A 21,157-nucleotide genomic window follows, 5' to 3' on the forward strand; every position below is an offset into this window, starting at 1 on the left:
TTAGAGAATATCTTTTGCATACAGAAATGAACGTAATGATCTAATACACAGATTAGGTCGTTTAACGAAAAATGCATGACCCCTGATTACCGGCCACGTGGTGGATACCTGCTTTTAAAGCTGATACACGCGCACCCGACTACTACTCGACTCCCACTACGTACCTGCTTACTTTCTGCTTCCCATACCGTCCACTTTTCTACACGTCCCGTTCGTCTCTTTCCTTCTCTCTAGCCTGCTAACATACTCTCCTCCACCTACCAACCGGACCAATTGCGGTGTAGCTTACCTCAACCTCGTGTCTGCGTTCTCTGTCTCTCGTCGGTTAGTGTCTCACGGGTGATCCGGTAGCACGGATGCTGCTGTCGATCTTGCTACGTGCACCTCGCGTTTTGTCAACGAAAAATCCTCTCTGACAATTGGACCACCGTGAACGTTAACACCTTCGCTGAGAAATCTAAGTCCTTGAAAATTTATTCTTCGCTTCGGAAGAATATTGATTAATTTCGATTAATAATGAAAATCAATAGAACGTGAGTGTTTTTCTTAAAAGATTTTGAAATTACTTAGCAAAGTGAGAGTTAGAACTGTGTCATAGATGAATGTCATTAATGATGTTGACTACTATGATGGTTTCTGTGGTCAGTGATTGGAGATAAAATAAAATTTAACACACTGGTAATTATTTGACATTTCATCTGGGATATCCTGTACTATTAATTCTTGAATAGCGATGTCTGGGTCAATTGAATTAAAGTTAAATGTAAAAGTTTTAAAGGAAAGGATTTTATATATTTGAAGAATAATTTTTAAAGAGGCAGTGTAAACTTATATTAAAATTGGGTCTCTCTCCATGGTCCGCCGTCTGAAGGTTGAGTTGATGTTATTAGTGAAATTTTGCAAGCCACAAGTTATAAGTTACCAGTACTAATTAACTGCATGATAGTAATAAGGCTTTCGATTAATTGATTTTACACGTTACAAGTCAGTTCATTGTCCCATTTGACGTTTTAAAATTAGATATAGTTCAATAGAAGTGAACAATCAGTGCAAAATTATTATTAATCTTTGCTAAAACTAGATATGTGTTTGATATGAATTCATTAATATTATTGTGCAAGGGGATTATGGTAATAATTCTTGTTTATTGATGATTTTAAAAATGTTAAAACTCGTTTGCATGACATGTAGTTAAACTAATTCCAATGGCAATAAAAGTTAATAAATTATTTAATGAAAAGGACTCACTGGGAAAATGATACTATAATTCGAAAAGTGTTATAAATTGACGAAACTGTATTGAAGATTTTCAAGACTTGTATTATTCATTTCACTGAAGGAATTTGTTTAATCGAAGAAAATGTAAATACTTGAAAGTATATTTAAACTGAGATAATCTCGGTGTCAGTGTGCTGAGATAAGAGAACATTTGTTTCACTTCAATAAAATTAAATTTTGAAAATCAACTGAATATCATAAAATAAGAAAATATTTTTCTTGCCAGTTTCATTTAATAGAGAATATAAGAATAAAAAAAGAATGCAACTGTGATAAAATAAAGAACAGATTCAAATTGCTGCAAGATGACTTAATTGTTTATTGTTTGAAGAAAGAGACTTATGGAGGAAGCGTTGCAATTATAAAATGCTATAAAATAAACTTTTCAATGAAATAGGAATTTACTTAATCGAAAAGATTGAAAATATACTCGGAAGCGAGTGACTATCTGCTCTGCGTCTGTGGTCTATATCTATCATCGAGTAGTGCTCGAGGAGCGGTGGCCTGTTGCTGCGAATGCTGCAACAGTTTCTCTAATTATATTTTCCCGCCAATGCTAGTAAATACAGGATTTGTAGAATACACAAGATAACTAGATCAACCGGAACTGAAACTTGAAATCTTTCTTCCTGTTATCTAAACATTGAAACGTTAACCCTTAACCCTTGAACCTAGGTCAATCATGACCCAAATTTACAAAAAGTATACAAGAATATTAATCTAAAGTTAAATACATAATTTTTAAACGAACGAGTTTAAAATGAGCGTAGAAAGATGAAAACTGGAGAAGAAAATACGGTGGAGGTTTCACGAGATCCTTGCTGTGTAAAGTGTAAAGGATACGTTGAACACGATACGACGATCAATCGTCCTGTTTCTTACCAGATACATTGATTCACCACCTTGCTTTATGAACGCTATTTAACCCTTTCGCTAAGACGCACCTTAACCGAAAAACATTTACTGCATACAGGATAGATTCAAGTACCGCTGTTCAAGGTTTAATACTAACATTTAGTATGCAAAATTAACAATGCCTTTTTGAATGAAATAATTATAATCGTTTTTGGAGGACGCTTTTCAGCGAAAGTGTTAAGGGTCCACTGTTTCGGCGTAACCGAACAAAGAGGGAGGCGTTATTGTTGCAAAAGAGAAATAAAGGAATAAACGAAACGTCCGAGAATCTCCTTAAGAAGGTTTATAAATAGGCATGGCCAGTCGAAGTGATATTTTCGCTCTCTCGTTGAAGCGACAATGAATTGGTCACGACCAACATGACGACAAATGCCCTTCATGACTTTTGTTTAACCAGATTCAATCAGCATAACCTTCTATCAAAGACTCTTTACCTCAGAACTGAATCAATGTAACGATTCTTTTATTCTAATAATAGAAGATAGAATTGACGCGGTTGAAAATATAATAGGATATTTTCCAAAGAAATTTCTAAGGTGACCGTATTTTGACAGTGCAAGTTCATAAATCGTTGAACTCTTATCGTTCGCGAGTTATACGATGGTGATTCAAGAACGGTTTCAGTGGAATCGTTGGATCGAAATAGACGAATCTTCGTAAATACCGCTATTGTTACCACGATGCGTAATTTGGAACAGTTTTTGAAAAATGTATCTGCGAATGGAGGACGAGGAAGAAGCGTATTCTTGTAACGATTTCATTCGTCGGCAATTAAGTCATTAGCGACTAACTAATATTACCTAATTAACATATTAATAATTACGTTGCATTCATATTAGAGTGATTCAAGCAACTATAATAAGCCATATCTTTTTTCTAGTTGAAATTAGCAAATAGCCTTAGAGAAAAGAAATTAATGATTTAAGGAAAATTATAGATATATTCCCAGTAACATTTTTTCACAAATGCAATAGTGCATGTGCATTTTGCAATTGCACTATTTTTTTAAATAATAGTATTAGGGTGACATGGTATACTTTACATGGTATATTTTGATCCATAATTAGAAGCCAAATTGTGTAAAACATAAAATTCATTAATATACTTTGTATATTGTGCATATTTTGAATTTGTAGCTCGGTCCAAATGACCCTGCAATCATTCAACATTAATTAGAGTTAAATATCTTCAATAAGTACAACAATTATTGCAACGATGCACGAGGGCTAAGTTTATGAAGTTCAAGGAATGTTAGTTGAAATGACAGCAATTGTTGACGACAATGATGTCAATGTATATGATACTAAACGAAGTTCCCTGCCTCTGGCTCGACCTTAAGCAGATCTGACACGATCACATGTGCAACAGTCGACAGTCAGGAAAGTGCATGCTCTGGCCTATTGAGCAGCTCGTGCAATTTTAATTCCACTCGTGATAGAAGTAATTAGCGACGTCGAGACCGTAATTTCAATTTAAATCTCTATACTGTATACCATGGAGACTGGTTCGAGTAACAGATCCTGGTTTCTCGAGTCCAGGAAAATCTTATTAAATATAATAATACCAGAAAAATATTATTTTCATTTAATAATACAAAGTATAAAATTATCGTTGTCTCAGGAATTTCCTAAAATCATTTATTCGTATATTTATCTTCGTGATTTCTAATTTAATTTGCAAGTTAAAATCAGATAAACGTTCGTCGTTTGTTATTCCATTATCACTTCCTCTTCCTTTCATTTCTATTTAATTGCACGTGTTTTCAAACGATTTTTAAAATGTTCCCTACCAAGTACAAATAACCAGCAATTTGCCTGTTCATCTTCGGTTTATTAAATTATTACCGTCGTTTAGTGACGTGCTGTCGGATAATCGTAAAATCATAAAACCGCGTTGCTGTACATCAGCAATCACCGGTGGTGTATACACGTACCGTCGAATTGCCTCTTAAAACGAACGTAAAATAAATTGCACGGCAGCTTTAACCTAAAGCGTCTGTGTACATACGCGTATCACAAGTTAATGCGGGTGTTGGTAATTCTCGTCGAAGGACTCACATACCTGTCGCACTTATACGACCTTACGTAAGTGATCCCACTTCCGTCGTTCCAAGGATTTAATGCTACGTAAGGATCACACGGGATTCAAGAAAATTATATCTCGGTTTTTCCTTTTCTTTTCTTTCAATCGCAACCTTTATGTTCTAAGTAATTGCAAAAAAATTGAAATTTTACACTAAAGAATTATTTAGTAGGTACAATAATTTTTCTTTTTTTAACAGTTATGGTGATTTAGAAGAAAAAAATGATAATTTTGTATTTTATATGTGTTAGTTTAATTATAATTCAAGATTGAAATATATTTTAACCTAATTTGGAACGATGGAAGGCACTTCTTGTAAAATTGAAATAATCTCTACAGCAAAGTTCTTAAATAGCGAGTGCTCTACTTTCAGAAGTTAATGGAAGTCAAATTTTACAGCAGGTGCTTATATAGTTCCTTAATGCTTTTCCGATACGGTGACAAAACTCGTGAAACTGTGCTTTTAACCTGACGTGAACTTCCAAGCTTATTTTTCTTGCAATCAGGAAGGAAAACTGCAATAGACTCTCGTTATATTGCCACGTGAATGATTTTAACCTTTACAACGATTTTCGAGCATATTAATACCGCTATTCATAATAAAGTATGAAATTAAATTTTAATTTAATTAAATTAGATTCATTTTTACCTAAGATAGAAAGTGGAACGCTTGAATTTCCACTGGGATCCATTATACTTATAATTAAAAATTCTATTATTTAATTAATTAAAAATATTTGTGTTATTTTAAATACCACTAACATTATATTACTTTCCAAAGGTGGAAAGTAGATCGCTTGAATTTCTATAAGTACTAATTCATTACCCCTTGCACGGCGGACCATGAAGAGACTCAATTTTAATGTAATTTCGTATTTTGTATTATCTTCCTATTCTAAATTTTAGAATGAAAATTATTCTTCCAGTATAGAATAATATTTCTTGTTCAAAATTACACATTTAACTTTCGATCAATATAAATAGAAAGTTATATAACAACTTAAAATAATAGAAAGTTGCATGACAGATATTTTGTAGCAACTTAATAATATCGATGAGGAACGCGTCATACTTGCTGGCAAAAAAGAACGAACTTTAGAACTCCCGGTCGCGTTGAAACGAATTCCAGCATTTCCGGTGTTCTTGGTCGAGAAACGCAGCAGCCGCGAAGCAAAAGAGCCGTTTGAAAAAGAGTCACGTTCATCTGAATCGGTTTTCTACGCGGCCTCCGTATTATATATACGTACGTATGTGTTATTCATCTCGGAATATTTGCGTATTCGCACAGCCACCGCATACCCTTTCAATTTTCATGCGGGTATAGCTGAAGGAAGGTAGAATGTGATTTTATGAATTCTACAAGATGATAGTCGACATTTTATCGAGAAACATGTACGTACATGTAATAATTTTATTCAATAATGGAGTATTGAAGGTAGAATGACTAATTGTATTTGTTATTAGATAGATATTATTAACACTGACTGACTTGTAAAAGTTATTGCAAATTTTATTAGATAACAGTTTTATTTTTAACAAATTTTATCAGGACTACATTAAGATTTCTGAAACTACCAAACCTTTGACATCATCTTGATTGATAAACTAGGTTCAAAAATTAAAATCTAGTTCTAAATAAAATTAAATAATATTTAGTAGTAAAGGAAAGGGGCAACATTACAAAAGAAATTCATTCCATATTTTTTGACGTCATAAATGAAAGGGTTAAAATGGGGCCCTTTAGTAACTAGGGCCCTGGGCTGTAGCTTCCTTAAAACCACCCCTTAATTAGTTTAACAATGGTTTGTCATTCCTATTATCCGTAATTATTTCCACTATCTAATGCAAATATTTTTAATTATATCCAAGTGTTCCACTTTCTATCTTAGAAAATAGATATAATATTAAAATTATTTATCCTCTGTTTAACTTTATCAAAAATTTCAAATCCTAAAGTGGAGAATAATAAGCGGATTCCGCGGTATTTCGATAAAACCAATATATTCCACTCTCATCGAGAGAAAAGCAGAAGCTAAATTCAATTTCATTTCCTGCTCATCCCGCTGTCCCATTAACAAACCAAAAAGCACATATAAAATGGCAGGATAATGGTACCTTTTACGATCGAGGCGATGGACGAAAAAGAGAATATATAGTACATCAACGAAGCTACGATTAAACGTTATTCAACGGTACGTTTATTTCCGCGAGCTGAACGTTTTCACGGGACGCGCACGGAAACGCGACGGTATTAAACGGTGTTTGCGTTTACTCGAGGGCGTGCCGTGCAATTTCATTGAAATTTGTCGACGGGGTCGGTTGCAAATTTTTTCTCGAATCGCGAACGGCCAAAAGCGAAACGAACCTCGAACGCAATTAGTCAGACTATGGCTCATCGACTCGCGGTATTTCACGCGCGTGTGCACGCACGCGGAATTGCCACAGCCACGTGCAACGATCCGTGATCGTTCAACGTTCCCCGACAGTCTGTTTCACTCGAACCTCTCTGAGTTTTCAACGAGCACACCTTGTATTTTCAACGAATTAGTATCTGGTTAACAGGATGCACTTCTGTTCCCTTGGACCTGATACATTTTCAAAAAATATTCTACAGGATTATGGGTGTTGCGGTGAAATATGATTCTGAAAACGGGCTCGGTGTTGTTTCATGGAAAAAAAATCAAATTAATTTGAAAATAATTGTTTCATTCGGGACGGAGATATATGTAGGAGAACGGGATCAAAAATATTATTTATAAAATATTTGCTGATATTTAATCTTTGCATAGCAGAGCTTGAGCCAGTCGTGATTTAAACTTACAAAACGTATGCAAGAGGATTTCAATCTAAAATTAGGGCTCTCTCCATGGTCCGCTATTCAAAAGGGTTAATCAAAATGGGTCCATAAATATTTTATCAATATTAACGAGGTGTATCTTCTCAAAATGAATATTATTGATTAATATCATTTGACTTTCTCCATGGTCCGCCATCAGTGGGTACTCCAAATGATTCCATAAATGGTAGACAATTTAATTAAAATTGTGGTTCTCTCCACGAGTAATTATCATGCTTATCAAAGCAGTAATCTATCGCATAGTATCAATAGTTTTCACACATGGAGATTTAAAACACCCGCACCTATTCAATGCAGAAAAAAAAGAGGGAAGCGTATTTGTGTCCCTTCGTTTTCTATTTTCTTTTTCTCCTTTTTCGTTCGTGTTTCCCGCCATAGCCGTTCGCGGCCTTTCTTCCTCATTCGTCAACCTATATGTCAGCGCGTTTTTCCTGAAACGTTTTCAACGCGTGTCGACACACAACAATGGAACCGTGGAAAACAAGCGCAAGTATTTTTACCTCCAGACATCAAGTTTTTTCCTAGAACGTAGCATGACTGTTTAACGTGTTCAAATACCCTGTAGAACCATTGTCTGCGTTCTTTCAGGTACTACTACGAAATGCTTCTTTCTTCCTTGTCATTGTTTTAGAACTTAAGGAATATTTAAATATCTAAACACTTGACACTTTGTCAATATAGTTTCTGCGAAAAATTGACACGTATTGTCATATATTTTAAATATTTAAATAAATGACAATTTATTATTGATAGTTCTGTTTAACCCTGAACTGATATCGTTCGTTCATCAAACATAAAAATCAAAATTTTATTATTAAAAAATTAAGTTGAATTGTGTCATCTAAAGTTTGAAGCCAAAGTGTACATAAGTTCCTTCATTTTATAATTATCAAAGTATAATAGATATTCATCTTCTAAATTACATTTTTAAACATATTAAACATGTCAATTACGTCACAGAAAAGCGTAACGTTAATTAAGGGTTAAATTTGTAAAAGATACGATGCGATAAATTGTAATTACTGTTTCTTAATTATTATGCACGTGTTTCAACTTCAATTAATCCCAGTAATGCAGATTCTACCGTGACACTGAACGAGATTGTACCATTCAAAGAAATGATTCGTTTCACTGAAGTAATTATTCATTTTTCATTCATGGAAACGTGAAAGTTTAATCAGCATGGAACGCGTTCGATATGATTCAACGACTGATTACGTAATTTCGTTGTACGAACAATCGTCGGAACGTTTGCATATCTCGCACAAATCGAGCGGTTTCAAGAGCCTGGGTGTGCAAACCGCAACACCTTTAATAGGGTCAATTGATACGTGAGCAAATGATATACAATAATTACAATTTCGTCATCGCGAAACGGTATATTATTATTTTCGAAGAAAAAGTATAACAGGATAAGATGGTAAAAAGTGCCCTTGAGCCGATTTCATTGAATTATGCACCATTTAATAGCGCACAGAAAAAAAGAAAACACGTACACCAAGTTCCACCCCTATATCTCAACCGGGAGGGTAGTTACAGGGTAAAATAGAAAAGGTGGTATTCAAAAAATCTGAAAAAATTCTAGAATATTTTAGACATGTTTCATTATCAATAATGAATCAATATTTTAAAAATTATTCAATGTCCAGTAATTAGCCAATCGACTAGGGTGCAATCTAGAAGCTAGCCATTTTAAATGGTCACTACATATGGAAATTATTATCTATATCATATTTTTCTTTTCTTTTGAAACCAGTATCATTCTTTCATACAACTCATAAATTTATTTCAATCAATTACCTCGCGTACTACAAATTTTCTCAATGCATAATTACTAATTCGAATATTAAGAATTGATCATCGATCACTTGGAATTCACCTAAATTAATTACCTCTTGCATTATAAATTTTGTCAATGCACAATTACCAGGTAGAGGTGTTGAAAATGAATCATCGATCGCTTGGAGTTCGGCCAGAACTATCCTCGGTTGCGAAACCAAGCGGTGGAATGATTTCGCAGTTTGTAATCCGCAGGGTAACCATTGCAATCATTTCTCGATATCATCGAACCGGCCAAGGTGAATTGAATTCGAGTACTCTCAAGCGTGTTCTGGTAACCCGAAGAGAACCTGATAAAGTAACGCGAGCTGTTCGAGAAGGTCCAACGAGGCTCAAGGCGATTATTAGCTACCGTTCGATACTTATTCTTCTCATTTTTTTTTTTTTGCCACCAATTTTTTTCTCCAAGGATTACACCATCACCGTTATGCACGTTCCGCAAATTCCTTGACTCGTTGGGACCATTAAGGATGATTTCTCTTCGCCTCCATCTGGTAGATTGATTCGCTAGCCTTTGTACTAGTTGGACGGATCGTATCAGGAAGGTGAGGCTAGGCGATGGGAAACGTGCTCGAGGGAACTAGAACTTGAACGTGTATCATTTATATTCGTTTGTCGAGAGAATGAAGTGTAATTTGCGATGAAAGAGTAATTCGTTTTTTGTTGACGCGGAAGGGAACAAAATTAACTACTACGACTCGAACAACATCCAATTAATATTTTATAGAAGAGAATTACTTAAATTATACTGTCCCAACGGTGCAATTAGAATTGTGAGAACTTTTTTTAAATACCTTGGTATCTTCGGATAACGTTTTCTAAAATTTTTAAGTACTAATTTTGAAGTACATCGTCATTATCCACTTATCATACTTATTCTACTTAAACAATGTTGATGAAATTCGACTCGATGACATTGCAGAAGCACTGAATTGGTACAATCAACTTCTCTACACTCGATGGTCTTTTATCAGACCTCGAGGTGACTATTAACTATAATTAACTAACAAACCAGATGATAATCGTGTAATGTTCGTATTTCCCGTGCTGGCGGCGTTCGAGCGTACACGTTCTTGCAGGAAATCAGGTTAAACTTGCCAGGAATCTCCTGGTCGCTTGGAATTGTCTGGCAAAGGTTTCGTGGAAACTCGGCTTGAATTTTAACTCGCCAGCACCTCGAAGGATAAACGATTCGTAGCTATTTGCGACGTTAATTAGCGACTCTTCAGGCCCTTTTAACCGAATCGTGAATTTCGTGTCTGCTGTTTAAGGTTCCTCTTAACTTTCGGATGGTAGACCATGAAGAGAAGCCCAATTTTAATTTAATTTAGTACCTCATATAATTTATGGATGACTTTGAATAATTTAAAAAAGAATGATTTTGAAAACAAAATTTCCCTTTGAAGTAGTGTGACTTTGTTCTGAGAATTTTTTCTATAAAATTACATACACATCATAGAGATATAGTAGGCTCTCGTTATATTGCCAGGTCAGATAGCCGGGTATCTCACTTATAAAAAACAATCGCGTATATTCGCAATAATTAAAAATGATTATATTTTAATGAATTTAAAAAAAAATCAACGATGACTGTGTTGTCTCTCACATTTCCTCTTCCGTTGTTTTTCACTTCCTTACTCTGGCGATAATTATGAAACAAGGTCTATATGTAACAGCGAGTTAAAGAAGCACATGGCCCGTGACAAGAAAAGCCGGTCTATATCTGACAGATAAATGCGATGACTGTTTAACACCGAGGAAAGTCCCGTAGGCACGAGCCTTCTCTAAAAATAATCTCTCTATCTATCGGTTTCTCTAACCACCGAGAAACCGAGATTAGGAGCTGTCCTTCTAGCTACTAAACTTCTTTTCGTCTATTTTATGCACTTGATTAGACGAGAAGGTTAGAGTTATCGATATCAATCAAAGACACGAGTGGGTGAAGATGTCATGTCATTGATTAATTATTTAGAGCAAAGTTGAGGGACAATGAAATTAAAATTTCATTTTTACATTTACTCTCTTGATTGAATTTAAAATTGTTAGCTTCAAGAGTTACGTGTTTAAAGATAATTACGAGAATTCTCTTAACAATTTAACAGATTGATGCAAGGACAAATGTAGGTATGTAATACGTGTTAAAGGAAAAGTTGTACAAATTAAAATTCCATTCATTCGTTAGGTTTCCACATCAAATCAACGGTTTACATTAGCAATCATGACATGTGCATAAAAACCACACAATCGTATAACCATCTATAAATTCATGAATCAATAATATTTTTACTCTTCGGTCGATTACTCATAACGACCTGAGAGATATTAATTTTTTATATGCAACCTACATTTTCCTGGTACAAGATTAGTATTCTCATTAAATTGGAAGTTATTTGATAAAACATGCTAATACATGTTTTACATCAGAGAAAGATAAATTTTTTTATTAGTAGCGAAAAGACATCGAATAAATTAATTTCTTTTGATTTTTAAAAAGATTCAAGTCGTTTAATCCAATTTAAAAGAAACAAATATTCTATTATATCCTGAAGCTTATGTTTAAATTATTACATAATTATTATAGTATCACTCAGATGATACAATTTCAACTTAAGGCCGGGTCTTGAATGACCCAGCATCCGCTGTTCAAGGATTAACGGTATACCATTTTGTCTTGTCAGTAGCGAAATTGACAGTCGAACGGGTCCATTAAAATGATAACGGAAATAAGTAACCGTAACGAATGACCACTTCCTTCTTCCATTGGATAAGAATCGAGTGATTTATATTCTACACATGTATCCGCTAAATGCGCCTACCAACTTGCATTGCTAAACATGTGACACTTTGTTTCTATTGAACGTTTCAATAATTTATTCTAGAGAAATTCGAAATTTTTTTATATATTCTTTATTTCTAATGATCGCATTAATCATTAGCGACCACTTTAAGCGAACAGTCTGAAAATATAGATAATGAAAATAATATGAAATACAAAATTACATTAAAATTGAGGCTCTCTTCATGGTCCGTCGCCCGAGGGTCAAAATTAGGGACAGTTAATTTTCAAATTACAAGTTTTTTATTTGCTACTTTCCACTATTAATATAATAGCAACTTTATGATTTATCTTGATAACGATTAATTAATAAACAATAATAATTACACTATGATTCTTACCAATAATCAATTACGGGGGTCAGTAGCGTGACCAGGGGAGGATCGGAGGGGTCAATGAACTATTATGAAATATAAAACCTTTTATTTTACATAAATCCCGGAAGATTTTTGAAAATTTTATAGATTCTTCTAAATCTTCTTTTTATCAGGCAATTATGGTTGCGCCACTGACACAAGTAATCATGAAATAATCAGTTAATGTCTAAATCTGGCAGAAAACAATCATAAATATTTCGCATAGATAATCTTTTTTTATTAGTAGCAAAAAAAAGTGGTATGGTTATTTTCATTTTTGGTGTGAAACTGAAATAGCTCGACTTTCTTCCTTACGACGGTCATTTAAATATCTAATTCGCAGCGGAACATTCTGTGCTCTCGTTTCCAGTGAAAACAGTGAGTAACTTGAATTTCGTGAGTGTTAGGTTTCACGTTATTATGACTCGACCACTTTGCAAACGGTCCAAGAATGCGCTTACTTGGACAAAAAGAGCGATTTCCTAATTAACCCTTTCCTTATGCCCGCCTCTACTGAAAGCTTTATTTTTAAATTTTTTAACTCAATATTCAGTAAGTATAGTTGTACAAATTCCTTACAAATTCTTTATTATCAGCAGCTATCGCAAAAGCTATAAGTAAATATTGAAAAAACCAATGATTGCATAAATTTAGTAATTAGATATTGCGCGATTGAATCACGAATGTCATTAACAATCTGTCAGCGATGGGCGTTCTGATCCGGAACTGGAAAGACCTCGAACATGATGTATACCTTCGGGCAATATCATAACAAGAGAAGTCAGCCGAGGGAATACACGTGTAACACATAAAGGCATGATCGGTGTTGGTCATTGTAGAAATTCTATTCCTGATGGAAAGCGTTGAAATCGTTGAGAGGCCGTGCGAAAAGTTCGTTGTTCAACAGTGGAACATATGTCTACTGCTCTCGACGCGTTTGCTTCGAGCGTTTAACCCTTTCGTTACGGTGTCCATTGTATGGTACTCGTAAATTGATTGCTTGAACTTGATAAATACGAAGTTGTTGCGTATCAAATGGCGAATTTCGAAACGTCGAAAGTCTGGCATCATTTGATGACATAAAAATAATAAAAATTAACACTTGTCTAGTAAATTCATTTAGAATAAATTTAGAATAAATCTAATTTTAGAATATAATTAAAATAGCAAAATAGTTTAAACAATATAAAAGATAGCATTAGAAACGATTTATAATAACACACGTGTACGAATCGAAGTGGAAAGTTAGAAAGAGATAGATAGGAGATTCACAAGCATTTCTTCTTTTTTATTTCGACGCTGTAGTGCGGAGAAGCGAGAACGTTACCATAAGAGGACATCTCTTGCCATGTTTGGTGCTCGGCCGTTCTCCTTCCTCGGTCACAGTTTCTGAATTATAAACCCGACGAATACTCGCGACAGGTATCCAGGCATCTGCTGATCGCATTTACAAATGAACCCTGTTAATTGGGTGCTCGTGACTTCTGATTTCCATGTTTTCGAAAAATATTTGTGTTAAAATGAGTAGATTTATCAAATTGCATTTGTATTAATCTTCGGATGGCGGACCATGGAGGAGAGCCCCAAGGGTTAAATCTAAAGCTAGAAAAATCGATGAAAATAAAATAAAAAACCATGGGATAAAGGGTGAAATGATAACATAAAGATGGCTAGAAAAGCGTTCTAAGAATTTTCGAATACAATGAAAAGTAAAAGTTTCAAATACTTTCCCAAGCAAGCGAGGGTATCCAACTGCATATAACGTCCAGCGGGATAATAAAAGAATTCGAAGGAAAAAGCTTGGCGAGCAATGTCGAGAATAGAACAACCTGTTGGATGCACCTTCGACCCTTTATTAGGAAAGCGCAATGTCTCCCTTAAGTCCAAGATCCACTTTTTCGCGCTGCTGGATACAGCTAAGTGCAAGCTCGGTAGGTAGACAGAGGAATGCATTAAAAAGCGACATCGCCATTTACGGCTGTCATCTCGTGCGGATAACCTGTGAGTGCTCGAAGAGGAGTCAGTCGCGAGCTGCTGCGCAAAATTCCGCAAAAGCTCGCAACCTTTTATCACTCTTCGTCTTATTCGTCTGAAAGGTTCACCGTTAATGGAACCCGATAAAGAGACGCTTGAACAAAGGGCATTGTAAAAATAATAGATAAGATTTTGACCAGCTAATGAAATTTTCGATAGCTCCAGCTGGGTAGCCGACGTGTTAAAACACTCGGTATAAACTCACGAAGAATCTGCCGAGGCAAAAAAGTGACTCAGCAAAATGGTCAGACTTATGAAATGGCCCGATATCTATGTCGTGAAACGGAACACCCATATCGAGACCATTTACCATTGGAAGAAAGAAGGTGGAAACGCGACTTGTCGATTACTCTGTCCGCGTTTCCTCGCTTTTCCTCCACGTTGTCCCCGTGAACGCGAGTACACGGAACGAACACATAAGAGATTCCAGTCGTTACCTACGCGTGGGCACCCACCGCTCGGTGTATTGTCGGGTGAGTCATCTCCCATTGCTCGGTGTACCTCTCACCACCCTGTGCGCAAGAGTACGTAGAGAGCACGGTTTGTTTTCTGGGTAAAAGCCGGAGCCGGCGTGGCTCTTAGGAACAATGGGAAACAAAAGAGGCACGCCGGCACGCGTGCTAGCACAAGGTAGCCATGGTCACGGTGGTCACGTTTCGCAGAATGTCGTGTCGTATATGTACACCGGTCTGCCGCGTCCTTTATGTACACCTACACCGTACCTTCCTCCAGTTGCTCTATCTTCGAAACTATGTATGTACACCCGTATGTACCAGTCACCTCGATACCGTGGATCCTGGACTGTTCGTTAACCCCTTTCACCCTGATGCTTCATCCTCATCAACCTGATATCAATTGTCATCATTTTTCGAGTATTGTGATGTTTACAATCATTTATTTATTACAATATGATAAGATTGATCAAATTACAAATAATAGTCTTCGATCCATCTAAAAGAGCTATTATTTTCTGAATATGGAGTCGTATGATTAACTCTCAGAGAGAGCTCCAATTTTAATCCAATTTCATATTTCATATTATTTTCACTTTGGAGTAATTTTTACTGCGACAGTAAATATGAATTATTTGTCAATAATTTCAAATAATTATCAATGTTTTAAGGCTTACATTTCATTGAAACAAATTTTGATTGATGCTCATCATTAGAAAAGATAATGAAAGTGAGATAATGGAAAGGAAATTCTGATCCCATTAAAGTGACCCAATATTATAAATTCAGTTACAAATAGAGCATAACTTCACTTTACCTAGATGATATTTCAAGATTAAGGTAATCGGATTCTCTTCTAGTATCTTTCATAGTCATTCCTCATCCACTTCAGATAGTCTGTTTAAAATGAAAGTTCTTGTTGCGTAACATGTTTTCAATTCACTTTACCGAAAACAATGGAGAAAAGTTGTCAATCAATTTACATATTGCAGTATAATAAATGCACATTATTTAGAATATTGTGATCGATGACGGGGTTTTGTGTTTGTGTTGCGCAGGTCGAGAACGTGAGCCTTTGCGTGGGAGCGCTCCGAGCTCTCGGGGCGGACGTGGGTTCGGTGAATCCTGGGGAATTGGCGGCAGGATCAACCCTCTGGCCAGTCCTTGCCCTTCTTTTTGCCCTCTCACGATACAAGCAGAGAGCCAAGCAGCTTCAAGACATGCCTAGGTAAGTAGAGATACAGTTTTCTTCCTTATCGACAAATGGCAAGAAGAGTGCCATTCTTGTGCACTTTCTGCATGCTGGTTAAGTAAATCCTTACCTTGTCGATTTTTGTTAAAGTTGGAATCATTGAAACAATGACACCATCAGATAAACACAAAACAAAAGATTGAATGAATTCCTATTTTATCTCTGCAGTGTATTTTTACTTTTTGTTGTAACTGTTGGTAACTATTATATTTGCCATCGATCTTATGTACAGCACCGGGCATAGATACTGAACTTTAACAATATTTCATAATAATTACATGTAATTTCTCTTCTACGATAATGTTTACAAACTTAAGCTTTTAATTAACTTTTACAAAGAATAGAAAAAGAATATAAAAATGGCTCTTTTTTAACGTGGCAGTTAAAATGGTTAATAGAACTTTACTTAAAAGCCCTTCGAAGTCTCTGTAAACTCGTATAAAATTCGCAAACGTTTACCTTTAAGGATCTTTGAAGAAGACGTGAACCACGTCTACTCAATTTCCTCTGAATTTCATTAATATTTCGATCAATATATCCTTATAGACTTTAATAAATGTCTACACCGTTTCCTTGGTACATCCCGTAGAAATTTTCGATCAGTTTGGTCTGCTCGTGACACTTTTATTCTTCCTGCCATTAGAATCGATCCCGTCAGACGAACGGTGCTGGCGGCGTGCTCATTAACGTCCGCGTTAATCAAGCTGTACGCACGCTCACACCATCAAACAACCATGAATATCACAGTGTGTACGTGTGTACGGGACCCTGTTTCATTACAGTGTAATGATTACACTAACGCAACCGCGTGTACGAGCTTCAAATATTTTAATTACTCTCGCACGTTCCCTGGTTAATTGCTTTCGCGACTCGGCGGAACATTAAGGAGCCACTGACTTCAGGTTTTTCTTGATACACGACTGTCAAGGTCGTTATTTTTAAACCCGCGCGAGAAGAGTTTCGTGAAGGTGAAGGAGATGTAGAATGGCAGAACGTGAGGCTAAGAATGATGCATTTGGTACTGGAGGAATTGAATTTGTTAACTGATGAATTTCAAAAACACTTATGTCAGTTAGTATATTTTGAATTCCAAAGTCTGTGGCTAATTAGTCTATTCACTTCATTTTATTGCCACGTCGAAGTATCATCTAATTAATTTTCAGATTAAAATTCCTTGAATTCCAATCAAGAATACGTATTAAGTTCGGTTTGTTCAAATTTAAGAAAAATTGTTCTGATTGAACAAAGCACTGAAATTATTTTCAAATTGAAATTTATTAACCCTTGAACAGCGGAGCCTGATTTAATTGTGACCCAAACTTCCAAAATGTATTCAAGAATATTAAATTATCGACGGCTCTCTTCATGGTCCGCCATCCTAGAGTCAGAAACGAAACTTCACATATTTATATCATTTATAAAATTTCTTTCAACAAATCCTGTTGTCTTCTTTTATTTGTTATGAAACGAGGAAATGAATCGGAAATTGTAGTAATTAAACGAAATACGAGAAGAATCCCGCAGGGAAATTCGTGGCGAGTGGAATTCAAGGTTCGTCGTCTAATAGAGCGTGTAACGATTCTTCGATGGAACGTAGAAACGTAAACCGTCGGAACCTTTAGGAAACGTTTCAACATTAACATATTAACAATGCTCCATTATGCCCACGACCGAGTGTAGACCCGTGGTCTCGTCGCCACACAATATAACCGCGTTCATACATTCGAACTCCCTTCTTGCAACACAAACAAACCAGCGTGGGTGTATTATAGCTCTGCTCGTATAACGAGAACTTAACGGGTAGCTCTGAAATCGTGATCATATTCCTTTCGAGTATCATAGATCGTATTTACAATGGCTCTTAAGTAGGAATGACGTTCCTTTCGGTTGCATTTGAATTACAATATACGTAGGTTGTGCATGAAAAAGTGGTGGATACGAGGTGCTTTTAAAATGTGACACGAGTTTATTTATGTAGCAGGCTGGAGGAATTAGGGAACCCTTTGAGATTAAGTTATTTCTTGAAAAGTTTTGGGTGAATGTGATTAAATACACAGTCTGTGTATTTAACATTTTTAAGTGGCCTTCTTTAAATTATTATGTGTATGCTGTTTGATGATGAATAGGATATTTGTAAGGGTAAATATGTTAACGACGTGTGGTCATAATTTCAGGTGATAATAATAAGTATACAACATGTGCATTTAATTTTAATTTAATTTCATTTTGCATTTCATATTAGTTTCATTTTTTTAATTTTTAAAATTAATACTTCTATTTGTTTTGTAAGTTTGGGTCTCGGTTGACCCAGGCTCCGTTGTTGAAGGGTTAAATTTTTAGAGTCACCCCGTAGACAATTGCTCGTGTACCGTTTACACGATTTGTACACACGCTTACGTTTTAAAGCTGAAGAGAAGATACACGCGGTGAGTTCTGTCCGCGTGTACAGCGAGCATATTGTTGCGTCTCGGCACAATACTTGGCACGTGCACGTGCACGGAGAAATGTGCGCATTAGCATAAAAATGATTTAAAAATTCACAATACCCCGTGCGTTCGGGAATGATTGGTCGGTTCTTAGGGAAGGCTCGCGACGCGATTGGTGGAATCGGTACAGAGGGGAAATCCTACGGAGGCTGTGCGTACAGGTTACGAGGCACATAAAGAGAGTGGGAGAGAGAGAGAGAGAGAGAGGGTGAAACGCGTGTACCATGGGAGAAAGCAGGAGGGAAAGCAACACGATTGGGAGATGCCGGGGGTGAGCAACGAAGAGACCTCCATGGGGGTGAATACTGGCAGACGAGGAGGGATGAAACCGGGGGTTCAATATCGGGGTAGAAAGAGAGGACAGTGAACGTGTTGTGTAAGAAAGAAGAGAAAAGATAGGCACACGAATATTGTGGAGGAGATATGAAATCTACAGGGTGTTAAAAAATTGATGATTATTGATATCTATACAAGAAACTTAATTATAAAATCAATTGCAGTCCTAAAATTGTAAATCTAATCCTCAAATGATGAAGCTTGATTTTTCTTAAGTTAAATGAGTATTTTTTTAAAAATTTCACATAGTGGAAAATTAAAAATATCGCTCTCTTCCTGGTCCGTCGTTCGAGGGATGTTTATGCAGACAGTTATGCAGAAATTTATTTCATTTTCTTCTAAATTATATACTTTACATACTTTTTACATTCTCTGTTATGTCACATTCTATTAATATGTTTCAAAATTTCGACAATTCTCAGTTACAAACTGAGACATGGATTCCCCAATGTAAACTAGTCAATTATTTCCATCGAGCTTAATTACTCTTTCAATATTAAATATATTTCATAGGGTAGATTTCAAGGTCTCTAATTTCAATTTCTTATATTTCCAACCTGTGTAAATCGTGACGATTATTTTCTCGGACACCCTATAGAAGTGAGGCTGTTGTAAAGGGAAGGTATTGCATCTGCATGGGGATCCACGGGAGAAAGGGAGAAACAGTGACAAGGAGGGAGAGTTGGGTTGAGGTAGTTGGTGGGGGAGAGAGCGAGGGAGGGAGAGAGCGAAAGAGAGAAGCCACGTGCTATGGGAACAGGGGAATGGTTCTCTCTCGGCGGGCCTCAGTTCGAAACGGGCCATCAACGATGCCTACACACCATGGCCACACCATGACCGTGGAACAGCTCGCCATAAGGCATCGTCGTCGTCGGCTCGGTGCAGTGTAGTGAAAAAGCTTCAACTAGACGTGTACAACCATTCGGATATATATTCTTCTTATTTCTTTTCCTTATTTCCTTCTTCGTTTTTTTTCATTTCATCTTCTTCGAGTTAGCCAGCCAAGAAACCGGTGCACACGAAAACAAAGAGAAAATATGCTCGGCGAGGAAACGATCGGTATACCGATTCCTTGCGAGGATATTGCATCGATGGTCGAGCGTAGATTCTCTCGCGGTTTCCGTGATTGGATCGAGACGATATCGAGCCCTCGATGCAGCGAGTGATCGGATCCAGACAAATTTTCGATCGCAACGCCTATCCCGCCTAGAACATTCGGCGAGGAAGTCGAAGGATATCAATATTTTCTTGGTTTCGTTTGAAACCGAAGTCTAAGAACTGCAAGAATCATTGTCATGAAAACTTATAAACAAAGGAATCGTATCATTTTTCATTTTCGACCTCGACTCGTAATCTACTCGAGCAAAGATTAATAAGAGTATAAAGGAAGCTAATAAAAGCGAAGGATATAAGATCGAATGCCAATTGGAGTGAATCAGTGACAAAAGGAGTCTTTTCCTCCGCGTGTCCATCGGGCAACCTATCTGCAGCAACGTGTTCGTCTTTTGACGCGGTTGAAACGCGCAGTCTGGTCCCCTGTTTGTTTATTTACAAGCGCGTCGACCGGTTGATTCATCGGGACGCTTTCGACCGTTCAAAAGTGTCGGTACACGCGAGAAGTGATACTATTTCGAACGGTGCACGCGAAAAGGAGTGTAGCGACGGTGTTGTAGCAAAATGGGAAACAGCGGAAGTAGCGGTGGAGCGAGCAGGAAGGCGCGGAGCTTGCCAAATTCGCCGGAAGCGCACAGGTATTTTGCAGTCGTTTCAACGTTTCAGGAGAATTGCTGGCTTTAAACTGTGGGCGAAATAAGTCCTTTCTCTCGAGTTTCATTTCGAGTACTTTTTTACTGAATTTTAAAAAATAGAGTTTTGGTAATTAACTCTTTGCGATACAAAGTGTTGGTAGTCCACTTTAACGCCTATAAGTGCAACTGGCCTTAGAGTGCCAAAGGGTTTAATTTCCAGGAACAGATTTTGATTTAACCCTCGAACGAGTTAAATCAATGGAGAGAGCCACGATAGCTATTTGTTCTTTTAACACTTTGGCTGCTTCAGTAGTAATGACTATGTGTAGTCAGACACATTATAATTGGAATTATTCAGGATAATTATTCATGTCTCAACTTAGGAATTCATTCATTTAATTACAAATATTTTATTCAATTAAGATTTTCATTGTTTTGTGTAAATAATCATATTGTATGATATTTTAATCCTAGAAAATAATTGAAATTTTGCTAGATTCCAGAAAGGTTTGTTTATAAAAGGACTGAACAAAATACATTAGATGCATTAATATTACACATATTTTATTGAATTTTTTATATAATTTAATGCTGAAATATAGATAGAACAATAGTCTGGGTCGTGACCCAAACTTACAAAATACTTACAAGGCTCTTAACATAAAGTTAAATCTAAATCAAAATTA

At 36.2% G+C, this 21,157-nt stretch overlaps 1 protein-coding gene across 6 annotated transcripts in view; it reads left to right on the top strand.

Moving 5' to 3' along the window:
* Positions 1-21,157, top strand: part of LOC114871424 (protein sickie) — a 189,413-nt gene that overhangs the window by 61,408 nt on the left and 106,848 nt on the right. For all 6 annotated transcript variants that reach the window (XR_003788574.2, XM_029177284.2, XM_029177281.2 and 3 more), the window contains one exon: positions 15,708-15,877. Coding sequence is in view for 5 of the 6 variants with exons in the window: in XM_029177284.2 (XP_029033117.1) it covers positions 15,708-15,877 (170 nt within the window). In the remaining variant the exon portion in view is untranslated. The remainder of the gene's footprint in view (positions 1-15,707; positions 15,878-21,157) is intronic.

This window comes from Osmia bicornis, chromosome 12, assembly GCF_907164935.1.
Source record: "Osmia bicornis bicornis chromosome 12, iOsmBic2.1, whole genome shotgun sequence".
NCBI classification, from domain to species: domain Eukaryota; kingdom Metazoa; phylum Arthropoda; class Insecta; order Hymenoptera; family Megachilidae; genus Osmia; species Osmia bicornis.